Source organism: Kogia breviceps, chromosome X (assembly GCF_026419965.1).
Source record: "Kogia breviceps isolate mKogBre1 chromosome X, mKogBre1 haplotype 1, whole genome shotgun sequence".
Taxonomy (NCBI): Eukaryota; Metazoa; Chordata; class Mammalia; order Artiodactyla; family Physeteridae; genus Kogia; species Kogia breviceps.
In genome coordinates, this window is record NC_081330.1 from 88,621,547 (window position 1) to 88,641,059 (window position 19,513).

Consider the following 19,513-nt stretch of genomic DNA (forward strand, 5'->3'; position numbering starts at 1 on the left):
TGCTAGTTTTGCTATTGCATCTCGAACTGCAAAAGTTATGGACACAGTACATTATAAGTGCTTAGTTAAGATGGAAATGGCATTAAATTTGTACAATAAGATATTTTGAGAGAGAGACCACTTTCACGTAACTTTTATTACAGTATATTGTTATAACTGTTCTATTTTATTATTAGTTATTGTTAATCTCTTACATATCTTTATCATAGGTACATAGGTATAAGAAAAAACAGTATATGCAGGATTCGGTACTGTCCATGGTTTTGGGCATCCACTGGGGTCTTGGAACTTATTCCCTGCAAATAAGTGGGGGACTGCTGTGTGACTCTAGAGCTGTGTGACCACTGAGCTTTGATTCCTTTTTTCACCTGCAAAATGAGCACTGTATTTTGTGATAATATAGTCATAATGCTTCTCTCTCAGGTTTGTTCTGAAGAGTAAGTAATAATTACATTTATATGTAAAATACTTAATACATACCAAGCATCTAATAAATGCTTACTACTCCTGCTGTTACTACTGCTAACAATAAAAATTATAGTGACAGAAAATACAAAGATGTTGAAGTGTGATGGTTTCTGTCAATTGTGACCAGCTGCAGAAATGCTCAGAGTCTCTATAGTCAGTTTTTCCCCAATTTCTGTTTTATAGTTCCTTCAGTGATCCTTAAAGAGTGGTCTGCCTATAAAGGGAAGTCACCTCAAACCCCTGAGCTGGTGTCTGCACTGACATTTCGGGAATGGACTTGCCCAAACCTCAAGAAGCTCTGGCTAGGCAAAGCAGTTGAGGACAAGAACAGAAGGATGCGTGCCTTCCTGGCCTGTATGAAGTCAGACACACCCAGTATGCTGAATCCAGCTAACGTCCCGACCCATCTGCTGCTCATGTGCTGTGTACTCCGGTAAGCCATGTGACCAGGAAGTGGTCAGTTCATTTCTATTTTAGTTTTTTTGACATTTCCTTTAAACACATGGTTTTTATGGTATTTTGAGGTGGGGAGGTTTTATGTTTACGTCAGACTTCAGAAACATTGGAAATCAATTGCTATGATAGTCTCCTCAGTTTATGATCTTCTGTCATCATCAGCCCATGCATAAACACTCTTTTATTTTTGGTTTTATATTTGGTTTTTGTCCCCTTCAGCCTTTCTTCCTGATTCAGTCCCCTTCTCTCTACCCATAGTTATCCACTCTTGGGTATTTGGTGTGTGTCTCTCCAAGCCATCATTCATATATTTATATATATACATATATATATATATATATATATACATATATATATATATATCCATGTACAATGTACAATCTATAGTGATGTTTATATGTGTAGATTTTTTTCCTTTTTTAACATGAAAGATACTGTGTTGTACATATTCTATTTCTTATTTTTTCACTCGGTGTTATTTTGTAGATCTTTCTGTATTCGTATATGGTTCGTTCCTGATGACTGCTGAATTATATTCCAACAATTACTTATATCATAGTACTTTATTTTTTGTTTGATAGTTGTTTCCAATTCTGGGGTATTGCAAACAGTGCTTCAGGGAATATCTTCATAGATGTCTCTGTATCTTTGTGTTCCTGTGTCAGTTTATCTGAAGTATGTATTCAGGAGTTGAAGTCCTGGATCCTTTAAATATGCATATAGATTTTTCACCAAATATGGCCAAATTGCTCTAGATTATATTTGTTGTAAATTTATAGTTCTATGAAGAATGCATAAGGGTTTCTATTTCTTCATATTATTGCCAGGGCTGATATCTTATCACTTCTTAATTTTTGCTAATCCAGTGGGTTTCAAGTAGTATCTTTTATTTTAATTTGTATTTATTTGGCTACAGATGAGGTTGATCTTCTTTTTTTATATACATTAGCCATTTGTTTTCACATTCTCTGAAGTGCCTATTTATTTATCTTGCAAATTTTATTTTAGATTACTTGTCTTTTTTCTTTCTGATTACAAAAGTTTCTTGTGAGATTGGGATTGACATACATTCACTACTATGTATAAAATAGATAAACTAATGAGAACCTGCTGTATAGCACAGGGAACTCTACTCAGTGCTCTGTGGTGACCTAAATGGGAAGGAAATCCAAAAAATAGGGGATATATGTATACATATAGCTGATTCACTTGGGTGTACAGCAGAAACTAACACAACATTGTAAAGCAACTATACCCCAATTAAAAAAAGAACAAAAAAGAATACCCAAGAAGTGACAATGGTGATGGCAGCTGGCTATCTTTATGCAAATGAAAATTTGGTTCAACTTTCTTTAGGGCAATTTAGCAATCTGTATATAAATGACAATTTAGCAAGACTGTATGTTAAACCTTAAATACATAATATACCCTAAAAAAATAGACATACAAATGAAGCAAATATCTTTTCTATTTCTGTGTGTGTATGTGTCAAATATCTTTTCCAGTCAACCACAATTTTTTAGAAATTTATGTACAATATCCTTTTTAGAACAAAAGTATTTCATTCTCACTGACCTTTCGTTATTATGATTTCATACATACAGAAAAGTGGGACTTCCCTGGTGGTCCAGTGGTTAAGACTCCACACTTCCACTGCAGGGGGCGTGGGTTCCATCCCTGCTCAGGGAACTAAGATCCCGCATGCCACACCATGTGGCATGGCCAAAAATAAAAACATACAGAAAAGTTGCAAGGATAGGATGGCAAACATTCATATGATCACCACTTAGATTCTGTAATTAACAGCTTTATACCATATAAACACTCATATGACCACCACTTAGGTTCTATAATTAACAGCTTTATACCATATAACCATATAACTATCCCTCTCTCCATCTCTAGCCATCCATTTATCCATCCTTTTTGATGAATTTCCAAGTAATTTGCAGATATCAGTACACTTTACCCCTAACCAATAAGTATTTAAGTTGATTTTGTCAAACCCATCAATCTGTACGTTTATGGTGTGTGCTTTAGGGATCTTATTTAATAAATTCTTCCCTACCCCTGGGTGATAAAGATGTGTCTCCTTTCTCTGTAACTATAATGTAACTGTTTACATTATAGTTTTATAATGTTGCCTTCCATGTCTTTAATATAGTAGGTATTTATTCTGTATATGCTGTATAAAAGGATCTAATTTTATTTTCTTTACATGATAAGCCAGTTTTCCCAACCCCATTTATTAAATGACCTGTTCACTCCCGATTGATTTGTGTTACCACCATTACTAGGTATCAAGTTCCTGTATATACTTGAGCCCATTCCTGGATTCTATTTTGTTCCATTGCCTACTTGCTCCCTTGCCAGTATCACGTTCTGTCAATTATTAAGGATTTGTCCCACAGCCAGCATCGTTCTCAATGCTGAAAAACTGAAACCATTTCCACTAAGATCAGGAACAAGACAAGGTTTCCCACTCTCACCACTCTTATTCAACGTAGTTTTGGAAGTTCTAGCCACAGCAATCAGAGAAGAAAAAGAAATAAAAGGAATCCAAATGGGAAAAGAAGAAGTAAGGTTGTCACTGTTTGCAGATGACATGATACTATACATAGAGAATCCTAAAGATGTTACCAGAAAACTACTAGAGCTAATCAATGAATTTGGTAAAGTAGCAGGATACAAAATTAATGCACAGAAATCTCTGGCATTTTTATACACTAATGATGAAAAATCTGAGAGTGAAATTAAGAAAACACTCCCATTTACCATTGCAACAAAAAGAATAAAACATCTAGGAATAAACCTACCTAAGGAGACAAAAGACTTGTATGCAGAAAACTATAAGACACTGATGAGAGAAATTAAAGATGATAAAAATAGGTAGAGAAATATACCATGTTCTTGGATTGGAAGAATCAACATTGTGAAAATGACTCTACTACCCAAAGCAATCTACAGATTCAATGCTATCCCTATCAAATTACCACTGGCATTTTTTACAGAACTGGAACAAAAAATCTCACAATTTGTATGGAAACAAAAAGACGTCAAATAGCCAAAGCAATCTTGAGAACGAAAAATGTAGCTGGAGGAATCAGGCTCCCTGACTTCAGACTCTACTACAAGGCTACAGTAATCAAGACAGTACGGTACTGGCACAAAAACAGAAATATAGATCAATGGAACAGGATAGAAAGCCCAGAGATAAACCCACACACATATGGTCACCTTATCTTTGATAAAGGAGGGAAGGATATACAGTGGAGAAAAGACAGCCTCTTCAATAAGTGGTGCTGGGAAAACTGGACATGTAAAAGTATGAAATTAGAACACTCCCTAACACCATACACAAAAATAAACTCAAAATGGGTTAAAGACCTAAATGTAAGGCCAGACACTATCAAACTCTTAGAGGAAAACATAGGCAGAACACTCTATGACATCAATCACAGCAAGATCCTTTTTGACCCACCTCCTAGAGAAATGGAAATAAAAACAAAAATAAACAAATGGGACCTAATGAAACTTAAAAGCTTTTGCACAGCCAAGGATACCATAAACAAGACCAAAAGACAACCCTCAGAATGGGAGAACATATTTGCAAACGAAGCAACTGACCAAAGATTAATCTCCAAAATTTATAAGCAGCTCAATAACAAAAAACAAACAACTCAATCCAAAAATGGGCAGAAGAACTAAATAGACATTTCTCCAAAGAACATATACAGATTGCCAACAAACACATGAAAGAATGCTCAACATCATTAATCATTAGAGAAATGCAAATCAAAACTACAATGAGATATCATCTCACACCGGTCAGATTGGCCATCATCAAACACTCTAGAAACAGTAAATGCTGGAGAGGGTGTGCAGAAAAGGGAACACTCTTGCACTCTTGGTGGTAATGTAAATTGATACAGCCACTATGGAGAACAGTATGGAAGTTCCTTAAAAAACTACAAATAGAACTACCATACGACCCAGCAATCCCACTACTGGGCATATACCCTGAGAAAACCATAATTCAAAAAGAGTCATGTACCAAAATGTTCATTGCAGCTCTATTTATGATAGCCAGGACATGGAAACAACCTAAGTGTCCATCAACCGATGAATGGATAAAGAAGATGTGGCACATATATACAATGGAATATTACTCAGTCATAAAAAGAAATGAAACTGAGTTATTTGTAATGAGGTGGATAGACCTGGAGTCTGTCATACAGAGTGAAGTAAGTCAGAAGGAGAAAAACAAATACCATATGCTAACACATATATATGGACTCTAAGGGAAAAAAAATGTCATGAAGAGATTAGTGGTAGGACGGGAATAAAACACAGACCTACTAGAGCATGGACTTGAGGATATGGGGAGGGGGAAGGGCAAACTGTGACGATGTGAGAGAGTGGCAGGGACATATATACACTAACAAATGTAAATTAGATAGCTAGTGGGAAGCTGCCGCATAGCACAGGGAGATCACCTCTGTGCTTTGTGACCACCTAGAGGGGTGGGATAGGGACGGTGGGAGGGAGGGTGACGCAAGAGGGAAGAGATATGGGAACATATGTATATGTATAACTGATTCATTTTGTTGTAAAGGAGAAACTAACACACTATTGTAAAACAGTTATACTCCAATAAAGATGTTTAAAAAAAAAAAAAGATACATGCACCCCTATGTTCACAGCAGCACTATTCACGATAGCCAAGACCTGGAAACAACTTAAATGTCCATCGACAGATAAATGGATAAAGAAGATATGGTACATATATACAATGGAATACTACTCAGCCATAAAAAGAATGAAATAATGTCATTTGCAGCAACATGGATGCAACTAGAGATTATCATACTAAGTGAAGTAACTCAAAGAGAAAGATGAATATCATAAGATATCACTTATATGTGGAATCTAAAATATGGCACAAATGTACCTATCTATGAAACAGAAACAGAATCACAGACATAGAGAACAGACTGGTGGTTGCCAACGGGGAGGGATGGAGTGGGAGGTTGGGGTTAGCATATGTAAGCTTTTCTATATAGAATGGATGAACAACAAGGTCCTACTGTATAGCACAGGGAACTATATTCAATATCCTGTGATAAACCATAATGGAAAAGAATACCAAAAAAATGTATATATATGCATAACTGAATCACTTTGCTGTACAGCAGTAATTAACACATCATTGTAAAGTAACTATACTTCAATAAAAAATATGATTTGATGACGAAAAAAATTATTAAGGGTTTGTAATTTGCCTTAATATCAGGTCAGGTAAATCTCCACTCTGCTTTTCTTGTTGCAGACTTTTACTAACGATTCCTGAACCACATAAGTCTTTTATTTTTTAATATCTTTATTGGAGTATAATTGCTTTACAATGTTGTTAGTTTCTGCTGTACAACAAAGTGAATCAGCTATACATATACATATATCCCCACATGCCCTCCCTCTTGCATCTCCCTCCCACCTTCCCTATCCCACCCTTCTAGGTCATCACAAAACATGGAGCTGAACTCCCTGTGCTATGCAGCAGCTTCCCACTAGCCATCCATTTTACATTTGATAGTGTATATATGTCAATGCTACTCTCTAACTTCATCCCAGCTTCCCTGTCCCCCGCTGTGTCCTCAAGTCCGTTCTCTAAATCTGCGTCTTTATTTCTGCCCTGCCACTAGGTTCATCAGTACCACTTTTTTACTTTCCATATATATGTGTTAACATACAGTATTTGTTTTTATCTTTCTGACTTATTTCACTCTGTATGACAGACTCTAGGTCCATCCAACTCACTACAAATAACTCAATTTCATTCCTTTCTCTGGCTGAGTAATATTCCATTGTATATATGTGCCACATCTTCTTTATCCATTCATCTGTCTATGGACACTTAGGTTGCTTCCATGTCCTGGTTATCGTAAATACTGCTGCAATGAACATTGGGGTACATGACTCTTTTTTTATCACACCACCATCCCCACACCCCCACAGCTTTCCCCCCTTGGTGTCCATACATTTGTTCTCTACATCTGTGTCTCAACTTCTGCCCTGAAAACCGGTTAATCTGTACCATTTTTCTAGGTTCCACATACATGCGTTAATATACTATATTTGACTCTTTTTGACTTATGGTTTTCTCAGAGTATATGCCAAGTAGTGGGATTGCTGGGTCATATGGTAGCTCTATTTTTAGTTTTTTAAGGAACCTCCATCTGTTTTCCATAGTGGCTGTATCAACTTGCATTCCCACCAACAGTGCAGGAGAGTTCCCTTTTCTCCATGCCCTCTCCAGCATTTATTCTTTCTAGATTTTTTGATGATGGCCATTGTGACTAGTGTGAGGTGATACCTCATTGTGGTTGTGACTAGTATGAGGTGATACCTCTAATGATTAGCAATGTTGAAAATGTTCTCTTGTGTTTGTTGGCAACCTGTATATCTTCTTTGGAGTAATATCTATTTAGGTTTTCTGCCCATTTTTGGATTTGGTTTTTCTTCATTTTTTTTTTTTTTTTGATATTGAGCTGCTTGTATATTTGGGGGATTAATCCTTTGTCAGTTGCTTTGTTTGCAGATATTTTCTCGCATTCTGAGGGTTGTCTTTCCATCTTGTTTATGGTTTCCTTTGCTGTGCAAAAGCTGTTAAGTTTCAGTATGTCCCACTTGTTTATTTTTAATTTTATTTCCATTGCTCTAGGAGGTGGGTTAAAAAGGATCTTGCTTTGATTTATGTCATAGGTGTCCTGCCTATGATTTCCTCTAAGAGTTTGATAGTGTCTGGCCTTACATTTAGGTCTTCAGTTCATTTTGAGTTTATTTTTGTGTATGGTGTTAGGGAGTTTTCTTTTTTTCATATTCATATTCTTTCTAGGAAGTGATCAAATAGCATTCTTTTACATGTAGCTATCCAGTTTCCACAGCAGCACTTATTGAAGAGGCTGTCTTTTCCCCATTGTGTATTCTTGCCTCCTTTGTCAAAGATAAGGTGACCATATGTGAGTGGGTTTATCTGTGGGCTTTCTATCTTATTCCATTGATCTATATTTCTGTTTCTGTGCCAGTACCATACTGTCTTGATTACAGTAGCTTTGTAGTATAGTATAAAGTCAGGGAGCCTGATTCAGCTAGCTCCATTTTTCTTTCTCAAGATTGCTTTGGCTATAGGGGGTCTTTCTGTGCATTAATTTTGTATTCTGCTACTTTACAAAATTCATTGATTACCTCTAGTATTTTCCTGGTGGCATCTTTAGGATTTGCTGTGTATAGTATCATGTCATCTGCAAACAGTGACAGTTTTATTTCTTATTTTCCAATTTGGATTCCTTTTATTTGTTTTTCTTCTCTGATTGCCATGGCTGGGACTTCCAAAACTATATTGAATAATAGTGGCAAGAGTGGACACCCTTGTCTTTTTCCTGATATTAGAGGAAATGCTTTCAGTTTTTCACCATTGAGAATGACGTTGGCTGTGGGTTTGTTATATATTGCTTTTATTACGTTGAGGCAGATTACCTCTATGATCACTTTCTGGAGAGTTTTCATCATAAATGGATGTTGAATTTTGTCAAAAGCTTTTTCTGCATCTATTGAGATGATCATATGATCTTTCTCCTTTAATTTGTTAATATGGTGTGTCACATTAATTGATTTCAATATATTGAAGAATCCTTGCATTCCTGGGATAATCACCACTTGATCATGGTGTATGATCCTTTTAATGTGCTATTAGATTCTGTTTGCTAGTAGTTTGTTGACGATTTTTGCATGTATGTTCATCAGTGATATTAGCCTGTAATCTTTTTTGTGACGTCTTTGTTTGGTTTCGATATCTGTGATGGTGGCCTCATAGAATGAGTTTGGGAGTGTTCCTCCCTCTGCTATATTTTGAAAGAGTTTGAGAAGGATAGGTGTTAGCTCTTCTCTAAATGTTTGATAGAATTTACCTGTTAAGCGATCTGGCCCTGGGCTTTTGTTTGTTGGAAGACTTTTTTTTCTTTTTTTAATGTCTTACTAAACTTTTATGGGGATTTACTTTTTTAACATCTTTATTGGAGTATAATTGTTCTATAATGGTGTGTTAGTTTCTGATTTATAACAAAATGAATCAGCTATACATATACATATATCCCCATATCTCCTCCCTCTTGCGTCTCCTTCCCACCACCCCATCCCACCTGTCTAGGTGGTCACAAAGCACCGAGCTGATCTCCCTGTGCTATGTAGCTGCTTGCTGGAAGACTTTTAGTCACACTTTCAATTTCAGTGCTTGTGATTGTTCTGTTTATATTTTCTGTTTCTTTCCAGTTCAATCTCAGAAGGTTGTACTTTTCTAAGAATTTGTCCGTTTCTTCCAGGTTGTACATGTTATTGGCATTTAGTTCCTTGTAGTAGTCTCTCATGATCCTTTGTATTTCTGCAGTGTCAGTTGTTACTGCTCCATTTTCATTGCTAATTCTGTTGATTTAAGTCTTCTCCCTTTTTTCCTGATGAGTCTGGCTATTGGTTTATCAATTTTATTTATGTTCTGAAAGAACCAACTTTTAGTTTTATTGATGTTTGCTATTGTTTCCTTCCTTTCTTTTTCATTTTTTTCTGATCTGATCTTTATGATTTCTTCTGCTAACTTTGGGGATTTTGTTTGTTTGTTTGTTTGCTGTTGTTCATCTTTCTCCAATTGCTTTAGATTTAAGGTTAGGTTGTTTATTTGAGATGTTTCTTGTTTCTTCAGGTAGGATTGTATTGCTATATAAACTTCCCTCTTAGAACTGCTTTTGCTGCGTCCCATGGATTTTGGATCATCGTGTTTTCATTGTCATTTGTTTCTAGGTATTTTTTGATTTCTTCAGTGATCTCTTGGTTGTTTAGTAGTATCTTCTTTAGACTCCATGTGTTTGTATTTTTTACAGTTTTTTTCTTGAAATTTATGTCTAGTCTCATAGCGTTGTGGTCAGAAAAGATGCTTGATACAATTTCAGTTTCTTAAATTTACTGTGGCTTGATTAGTGACCCAAGATGTGATCTATCCTGGAGAATGTTCTGTGTGCACATGAGAAGAAAGTGTATTGTGTTGTTTTTGGATGGAATATCCTATAAATATCAGTTAAGTCCATGTGATCTAATGTGTCATTTAAAGCTTGTGCTTCCTTATTGATTTTCTGTTTGATTCATCTGTCCATTGGTGTAAGTGGGGTGTTAAAGTCCCCTACTATGATTGTGTTACTGTCGATTTCCCCTTTTAAGGCTGTTAGTATTTGCCTTATGTATTGAGGAGCTCCTATGTTGGGTGCACAAATATTTACAATTGTTATATCTTCTTCATGGATCGATCCCTTGATCATTTTGTAGTGTCCTTCTTTGTCTCTTGTAATAGTTTTTATTTTAAAGTCTATTTTGTCTGATATGAGAATTGCTACTCCAGCTTTCTTCTGATTTCCATTTGCATGGAATATCTTTTTCCATCCCCTTACTTTCAGTCTGTATGTGTCCCTAGGTTTGAAGTGGGTCTCTTGTAGACAGCATATATATGGGTCTTGTTTTTGTATCCATTCAGCCAGTCTGTGTCTTTTGGTGGGAGCATTTAATCCATTTACATTTAAGGTAATTATCGATATGTATGTTCCTATTACCATTTACTTAATTGTTTCAGGTTGTTCTTGTAGGTCTTTTCCTTCTCTTGTGTTTCTTGCCTAGAGAAGTTCCTTTAGTATTTGTTGTAGAGCTGGTTTGGTGGTGCTGAACTCTCTCAGCTTTTGCTTGTCTGTAAAGGTTTTAATTTCTTCATCAAATCTGAATGAGATCCTTGCTGGGTAGAGTAATCTTGGTTGTAGGTTTTTCCCTTTCATCACTTTAAATATGTCCTGCCACTCCCTTTTGGCTTGCAGAGTTTCTGCTGAAAGATCAGCTGTTATCCTTATGGGGATTCCCTTGTATGTTATTTGTTGCTTTTCCCTTGCTGCTTTTAATATTTTTTCTTTGTGTTTAATTTTAGTTAGTTTGATTAATACATATCTCGGCCTGTTTCTCCTGTATGGGACTCTCTGTGCTTCCTGGACTTGATTGTCTTATTTTGTTTCCCATGTTGGGGAAGTTTTTGACTATAATCTATTCAAATATTTTTCAGACCATTTCTTTATTTTTTCTCCTTCTGGGATGCCTCTAATTTGAATGTTAGTGTGCTTAATGTTGTCCCAGAGGTCTCTGAGACTGTCCTCAATTCTTTTCATTCTTTTTTCTTTATTCTGCTCTGCAGCAATTTTTTCCACCATTCTGTCTTCCAGCTCACTTTCCATTCTTCTGCCTCAGTTATTCTGCTATTGATTCCTTCTAGAGTATTTTTATTTTCAGTTTTTGTGTTGTTCATCATTGTTCGTTTGCTCTTTAGTTCTTCTAGGTCTTTGTTAAACATTTCTCATATTTTCTCCATTCTATTTCCATGATTTTGTATCATCTTTGCTATCATTACTCTGAATTCTTTTTCAGGTAGACTGCCTATTTCCTCTTCATTTGTTTAGTCTGGTGGCTTTTTACCTTGCTCCTTCATCTGCCGCATATTTCTCTTCTCATTTTTTCTTCTCATTTTTTCTTCTCATTTTGTCTAATTTACAGTACTTGAGGTCTCCTTTCCCCGGGCTGCAGGGTTGTAGTTCCTTTTGTTTCTCTCCTCTGCCTCTGGTGGTGAGGTTGGTCCAGTGGCTTGCATAGGCTTCCTGATGGGAGGGATTGGTGCCTGTGTCCTGAGGGGGTGGAGCTGAGTCTTTTCCCTTTATGAGCAGGGCCATTTCAGGTGGTGTGTTTTGGGGTGTCTGTGATCTTAGTGTGACTTTAGATAGTCTGTGTGCTAATGGGTGGGTTTGTGTTCATGTCTTGTTTGTTGTTTTTTGTGAGGTGTCCAGCACTGGGATCTTATGACAGCTGGGTAGAGTCAGGTCTTGGATTTAGATAGAGGCCTCCGTGGGAACTCTCAGTGATTAATGTTCCCTGGGGCTGGGAATTCTCTAGTGGTCCAGGACCCTGGACTCAGTGCTCCCACCCCAGAGCTTCAGGCCCAATGTCTGGTCGAGGGACCAAGGTATCACAAGTCACTCGTCCCAGCAGTAAAACGGATTTTTTAAAAAGACTAAGAAAACCCCAGACAAGTGATAAAAAGTAAAATCACAGAAACAAGGAAACACGCACACACAGAAGAAACAAAAATGGACCCAAATAAATCATAAAGCAAGAGAACAAACAGGCAAACGAAACAATCCAAGAACGAAATCAGACAATTAAAAAGAAAACTGAGAAAAAACACAGAACCGAAAAACAAAAAAAAGCAGAATGCTAACTGAACAATGAAGCAAAGAAACAAAACAAACTGAGGAAGATGATAAAAAAGGAAAAGAGAAAGGGTAAAGAAGGCTGAACAGAAAAGCAATGTAGATATAGAAATATTTTAAAAATAAAGTAGAAAATACCTTAAGGAAGAAGAAAAAGACAAATAAAATCACAGAGAAATGGTAAAATCAAACAAAAACAGAAACAAGGAAACATACACACACATAAAAGAAACAGAAACAGAGCCAAATAAAACAAAAAGCAAAAAAACCACAACCAGACAAATAGAAGAACTCAAAAACGAAATCAAACAATTACGATTAAAACTAACAGAAGCACATAACCTAAAAACCATACCAAAGTTGTGTGCCACCTGAAGAATAAAGCAAGGAAACAGAACAAACTGATAAAAATGATTTTAAAAAATAATAACAAAAGAAAAAGGGAAAAAACACAGGACAACAGAAAAGCAAAGTAGAAATGGAAATATATATAAAAATAAAAATATATTAAAGATAAAGAAGAAAAAAATAAGGAAAAAGAACACAGAACAGAAAAGCAAAGTAAAAATAGAAATATATTTTTTAAAAGATAAAAATAAAAAGTGACTTTGTTATAAAACATGGAGATCCCAAAAAACTAAATTTAAGAAAATACACTAAAGAAAAAAAAGGAAAAACGAAACAAAAAACCAGAACCAACAACAGAATGAATCAAAGCATAGTAAAATTAATAGTAATAATTATGTTTCCCTGGGGTCTCTGCTGTAAGTGTCCGCGCATACACCGTGAGCCACAGCCCACCTCCGCCTCCCCAAGAGGCCCTCCTTTGCCTCTTGGCTGGTGTCTGGAACTTCTTTGGGCCCTGGGGGGACAACTCAGACTCTGATCTGACCCATTCCTGTGTGTGCTTGCCCTCAAAGTCCACAGCTCCCAGAGCTAGACCATTTTCTTTTGTGGGAACACTCATTGTTTACTCAGATATTCCGTAGATGCAGGGTCTACCTAGCTGATCATGGGGATGTTATCTGCAGCTTGTACAGCTGATGGAAAGATTTTCAATCTTATTCCTTGGTCACCCTGTCCCTGGGGTTCAGCTTTCGTTTTATCCCCACCTCTGTGTGTGGTCCACCCACAGGAGTCTGGTCCTGAGGCTGCCTTCTAGTTCTCGGGTCTGCCTGTGAGCACTGGACACAGAGGTGGTATGACTGCTTGGAACGTGGGTGCCCCAGTGGCACCAAATGCCCACGTGAATCTTTATTGTTCCATATGTAATTTAGAATTAGTCCAGTTTCCACAAAATCTTTTTGGGTTTTTTTGATCAATGAATTGGATTTATAGATTAATTTAGGGAGAATTCACATCTTTATAATGTTGTCTTCCCATCCAAAGATCATAGTTTACTTCTCCCTTTATTCAGGTCTCTTTCTTTATCTCTTTTTTTATTTTTTGAAGTATAGTTGATTTACAGTATTATTTTAGTTTCAAGTATACAGAAGTTTATGTCCTAAATAGAGTTAATTTTCTTTCATAGACATCTTCTGCATTTTAAATTAATTCCTAGGTATTGATATATATTATTGTGATTGTCGATGGTATTTTTTACACGTTTTTTACACATTGTTTATTTGCTGATGTAGAGTAAGTTTTTGAGCAAACAGGAAGTTAGTCCCTACAAGTCACTAGAGGGTTACAGAGCTTTGAGCTTTGAAACTGGACAAACCTTAGTTTGAATTCTGGCTCTGGAACTTTTCAGCTTGGATAAGTCACTTTAACCTTTTAGAGCCACGGTCCCCAATTGTTTTGGCACCAGAGACCAGTTTCGTGGAAGACAGTTTTTCCACGGATGGGGTGTGTGGTTCAGGTGGTAATGCAAGCGATGGGGGGGGGATGGTTCAGGCAGTAATGTGAGTGATGGGGAGCAGCCAATGAAGCTTCACTCGGTTGCCCACCACTCACCTCCTGCTGTGCAACCCAGTTCCTAACCAGTCCACAGCCCGGGTGTTAGGGACCCCTGTTTTAGACTATCCATTTCCTCACCATAATTGCGTGTAATAATTCTTAATTCTCAGAGCTGTTTGAGGATTGAGATAATGTATGCAGGGGCCCTATCACATAATAGATCCTTAATATATGTTAATATTCTAACTGCCTTGACATTAAGATTGGTGACTTAAGAAGTCTTGCCTGGTGGTGCAGTGGTTGAGAGTCCACCTGCTGATACAGGGGACACGGGTTCGTGCCCCGGTCTGGGAAGATCCCACATGCCGTGGAGCGGCTAGGCCCGTGAGCCATGGCTGCTGAGCCTGCGCGTCCGGAGCCTCCTGTTTTCTGCGAAGGGAGAGCCCACAGCAGTGAGAGGCCCGTGTACCACCAAAAAAAAAAAAGAAGTCTTCCCAATAGGAATAATGGATAGGATTCATTCTTCCTAGCTCCTTAACACATTCCTGGGCCACATCCCTACATTATCCCATATTAACTCTTGAATTACGTGTTTTACCTTTTTTCTCAAAAGTATAGTAATAGCTCATTTTCCCATTTATTTGATTATCTGGGTTTTTTGGAACACATCCAGAACATGAAAGTAAGTTAAAATGGCTTATTAATAGCTCTAATAGCTATCACAAGGACTATGCTCTAATAGATTCTATATGCTTCCCCTGAAGAGAACCCCTTAGTCTTCTGCTCAACCTATTTATCCTTAATTTAGACACATTTCTGACAATTTGGTCATCTGATTTCTCAGTGTACAATAGATCAGTAGTAGAAAATTTTAAGGGAGGTGAGACAGGGAGTAAGAGCTATTCTTAGAACCAGCCCCAGTGATACCAATGATAAGTGATAAGCTACTTCCTAAAAGCAGGGGAAAAGATATAAAGATTACTCTTAAAAAGACCTAAACACCCAAAAAGAAGAAGCACCATCTGAAGTCTTTTAGTGTAGGGGGAAACTGCCCTGTAAAAGGCAGTAACTCACATATAAGATCATTATTACAGCATAAGGCAATTATCATTGTCTACATAATCATCAAGAACACGTTCTACAATATTACATGTTACATACCTGGCATTGTGCTAAGTCAGCCCTTTGTATACGATGGTATTAATCCTCATAATAGTGCTGAAAAGTATTATTTATCTCCATTTATAGAAGAGGAGACAAAAGCTCAAAGAGAAGTGACTTCTAAAGGTTACATAACTAATAAGGGGTTGTGCAAGAGTTTGAACCCAATTCTCTCCAACTTCCAATTCCTATGTTTTTTTAACATCTTTATTGGAGTATAACTGCTTTACAATGGTGTGTTAGTTTCTGCTTTATAACAAAGTGAATCAGTTATACATATACATATGTTCCAATATCTCTTCCCTCTTACGTCTCCCTCCCTCCCACCCTCCCTTTCCCACCACTCTAGGTGGTCAAAAACCACCAAGATGATCTCCCTGTGCTATGCGGCTGCTTCCCACTATCTATTTTACGTTTGGTAGTGTATATATGTCCATACCACTCTCTCACTTTCTCACAGCTTACCCTTCCCCCTCCCCATATCCTCAAGTCCATTATCCAGTAGGTCTGTGTCTTTATTCGCATCTTACCCCTAGGTTCTTCATGACCTTTTTTTTCCCTTAGATTCCATATATATGTGTTACCATATAGTATTTGTTTTTCTCGTTCTGACTTAATTCACTCTGTATGACAGACTCTAGGTCCATCCACCTCACTACAAATATCTCAATTTTGTTTCTTTTTATGGCTGAGTAATATTCCATTGTATATGTGTGCCACTTCTTCTTTAACTATTCATCTTTTGATGGACACTTAGGTTGCTTCCATGTCCTGGCTATTGTAAATAGAGCTGCAATAAACATTTTGGTACATGACTCTTTTTGAATTATGGTTTTCTCAGAGTATATGCCCAGTAGTGGGATTGCTGGGTCGTATGGTAGTTATATTTCTAGTTTTTTAAGGAACCCCCATACTGTTCTCCGTAGTGGCTGTATCAATTTACATTTCCACCAACAGTGCAAGAGTGTTCCCTTTTCTCCACACCCTCCCCAGCATTTATTTTTTCTAGATTTTTTGATGATGGCCATTCTGACCAGTGTAAGATGATATATCATTGTAGTTTTGATTTGCATTTCTCTAATGATTAATGATGTTGAGCATTCTTTCATGTGTTTGTTGGCAATCTGTATATCTTCTTTGGAGAAATGTCTATTTAGGTCTTCTGCCCATTTTTGGATTGGGTTGTTTGTTTTTTTGTTATTGAGCTGCATGGGTTGCTTATAAATTTTGGAGATTAATCCTTTGTCAGTTGCTTCATTTGCAACTATTTTCTCCCATTCTGAGGATTGTCTTTTGGTCTTGTTTATGGTTTCCTTTGCTGTGCAAAAGCTTTTAAGTTTCATTAGGTCCCATTGTTTATTTTTGTTTTTATTTCCATTTCTCTAGGAGGTGAGTCAAAAAGGATCTTGCTGGGATTTATGTCATAGAGTGTTCTGCCTATGTTTGCCTCTAAGAGTATGATAGTGTCTGGCCTTACATTTAGGTCTTTAATCCATTTTGAGTTTATTTTTGTGTGTGGTGTTAGGGAGTGTTCTAATTTCATACTTTTACATGTAGCTGTCCAATTTTCCCAGCACCATTTATTGAAGAGGCTGTCTTTTCTCCAATGTATATTCTTGCCTCCTTTATCAAAGGTAAGGTGACCATATGTATATGGGTTTATCTCTGGGCTTTCTATCCTGTTCCATTGATCTATATTTCTGTTTATGTGCCAGTACCATACTGTCTTGATTACTGTAGCTTTGTAGTATAGTCTGAATTCAGGGAGCCTGATTCCTCCAGCTCCATTTTTCATTCTCAAGATTGCTTTGGCTATTCGGGTTCTTTTGTGTTTCCATACAAATTGTGAAAATTTTTTGTTATAGTTCTGTGAAAAATGCCAATGGTAGTTTGATAGGGATTGCATTTCCTATGATTTTTAGAAGGCAAAATGGTAGAAAAATGCAGTTTTAAAGATTAATATAAAATCTTATTGGAAATTTAAAATTCAACTTTAAATGAAAATTAACTTATCCTAAGTACTGCATTGCCCATCAATGTAAAGACTGGGTAGTGTACTTCAGTTGTGACACAGTGGTTAAGAATCCGCCTGACAGTACCGGGGACACAGGTTTGATCCCTCATCTGGGAAAATCCCACATGCCATGGAGCAAGTAAGCCCGTGCACCACAGCTACTCAGCCTGTGCTCTAGAGCTCGTAAGCCACAACTGCTAAGCCTGCATGCCACAGCTACTGAAGCCCGCATGCCAGAACCCATGCTCTGCAAAAAGAGAAGCCACCACAATGAGAAGCCCATGCACTGCAACAAAGAATAGCCCCCACTTTCCGCAACTAGAGAAAGCTCGTGCACACAACAAAGACCCAACACAGCCAAAATAATAATAATAATTTTTTTTTTAAAAAGACTGAATAGGAACACTGAACTATGCCCTGATTGACTAATAGGAATCTAAACTCCTCAATTGCTTCTAGTAACTATAGTTAAGGGATACCTTTTATGAAAGTAAAGTAATACTGAGCAATTTGTGGCTAAAACTTAAGCTGGTGCAGCTCTTGGACAGTTGGCCTAGAGAAATGAGAATCTACTAGGAAAGCTTGATATAGTTTGAGGAAGGCAGAAACCTTATACATATAATAGTCACCACTGAGGAGGGTAGGATAATGAGGAACTCTGTCAGGCTTCTAGAGGTGGGATTCAGCCCTGTTGAATGAGGAGAACCATGTACCAAGGCCCTACCATTTCTAGCCCAGGCTCTTTCCAATCTCAACATTTTTCCGGAAATAGAACATGAAATTGAACAAAGTTGTTTCTCTAGATTCATGGCTGAAGTTAAAGAGTCTCTTCAGAGAATTAGTTCTATTAAGAAGCAGCAGATTCATTCCCAGCTGTACATAATAGGATATTTGAGTTAACCATGTGCTATCCTGATATATAAAGAGTAAAGGTATATAAAAACTAGTCTGTTCACCTGACAAAATAATTCTTAAGTTCGTTGGGAAAAGCAAATGAGTAGGAATAGATTGGAATTTTTTTTAAAGATCAGTAAGAGGAATCTTGGCTCAAATAACATCAAGAAAAAGCCAGAATGTATTATAAATGTATACTAAGATGATATGATACTGGCACAAAAATTGACTGGTCCTTGTTTTAGAGCAGCTAATACTAAGACCCTAGACACATAATAACTTAAAATGTGCTAAAGAAAGCTTCACAAATCAATGAGGAATAGATGAAATTTTTAATAATTGTTGAGAAAATTGGGTTGGTATCTGGGGAGAAAACATCAAGTTAGAGCCTTACCACACATAAATTCTAGATAAATTGATTATAGAGATAAATTTAAAGAAAAAAAGATAACAGGTAGAATAAAAACCAAGCAATGATTTACCTGATCTCGAGACAAGAAAGCAGTTTTTTTAAATGAAAATAAATAAAGAAGCTTCAAGCTCAGGACATTGTCAAAAACAATAGCAAAATCAATGGCAAACAATCGGGGGGACAAATATCTCAGTTACCTGTGGCTGCAATACACCATGCCAAAAATTTAACTGGGAGATCTGAGCAATAAAACAACCATAAAGGGCTTGGATAAGCTCTCATATAGTCCTGGGAATCTGGAAGATTGTGTACATGTACAAGTCTGCATACAGACTCAGGAGAGACTTAGAGCCCCAATTACATATTCATACCTGGCTGAACATGATACCTACATAAGAAAAAAATAAAAGCCAGACATAAACTGCTTGAATTTTTAATGCATGCCCCAACCTACATATAGATCCACTTTGCAAAAATGGAAGCTTTATTGGCCCAAGATGTTTATGCGCAACCTTTGACTAATCATTGGATGGCTAATAAGCTATGATGATCCAAGGGAGCCTCCTAGGAAGCTATCCTTAAAAATGAAGCAAATTAAAAGTAAAAATAAAAATCTGAGCAAGGACATCAGAGTACACACTGCAGGAAAGACAGACTCTCCAGAATTGGTTCAGACATGTCACTAAACAAATATAAAAGCAGCAACTACATTGCTTTGGGAGGGAGTCAGAAGTCCAGAGTTGCTCAATATATTATCAAAACTGTCCAGTGTCAAATAAAAAATTAGACAAAAAGCAGTCAATAGAAACTGTCTCCAAGGGCATATGGATATAGGACATAGTAAACAAAGACTTTTAATCAGCACCTGTA

General features: G+C 36.9%; 1 protein-coding gene across 3 annotated transcripts in view; it reads left to right on the top strand.

Moving 5' to 3' along the window:
* Positions 1–19,513, top strand: part of FAM120C (family with sequence similarity 120 member C) — a 146,629-nt gene that overhangs the window by 72,059 nt on the left and 55,057 nt on the right. For all 3 annotated transcript variants that reach the window (XM_059049739.2, XM_059049741.2, XM_059049740.2), the window contains exon 10: positions 652–901. In XM_059049739.2, the coding sequence (XP_058905722.1) occupies positions 652–901 (250 nt within the window). The remainder of the gene's footprint in view (positions 1–651; positions 902–19,513) is intronic.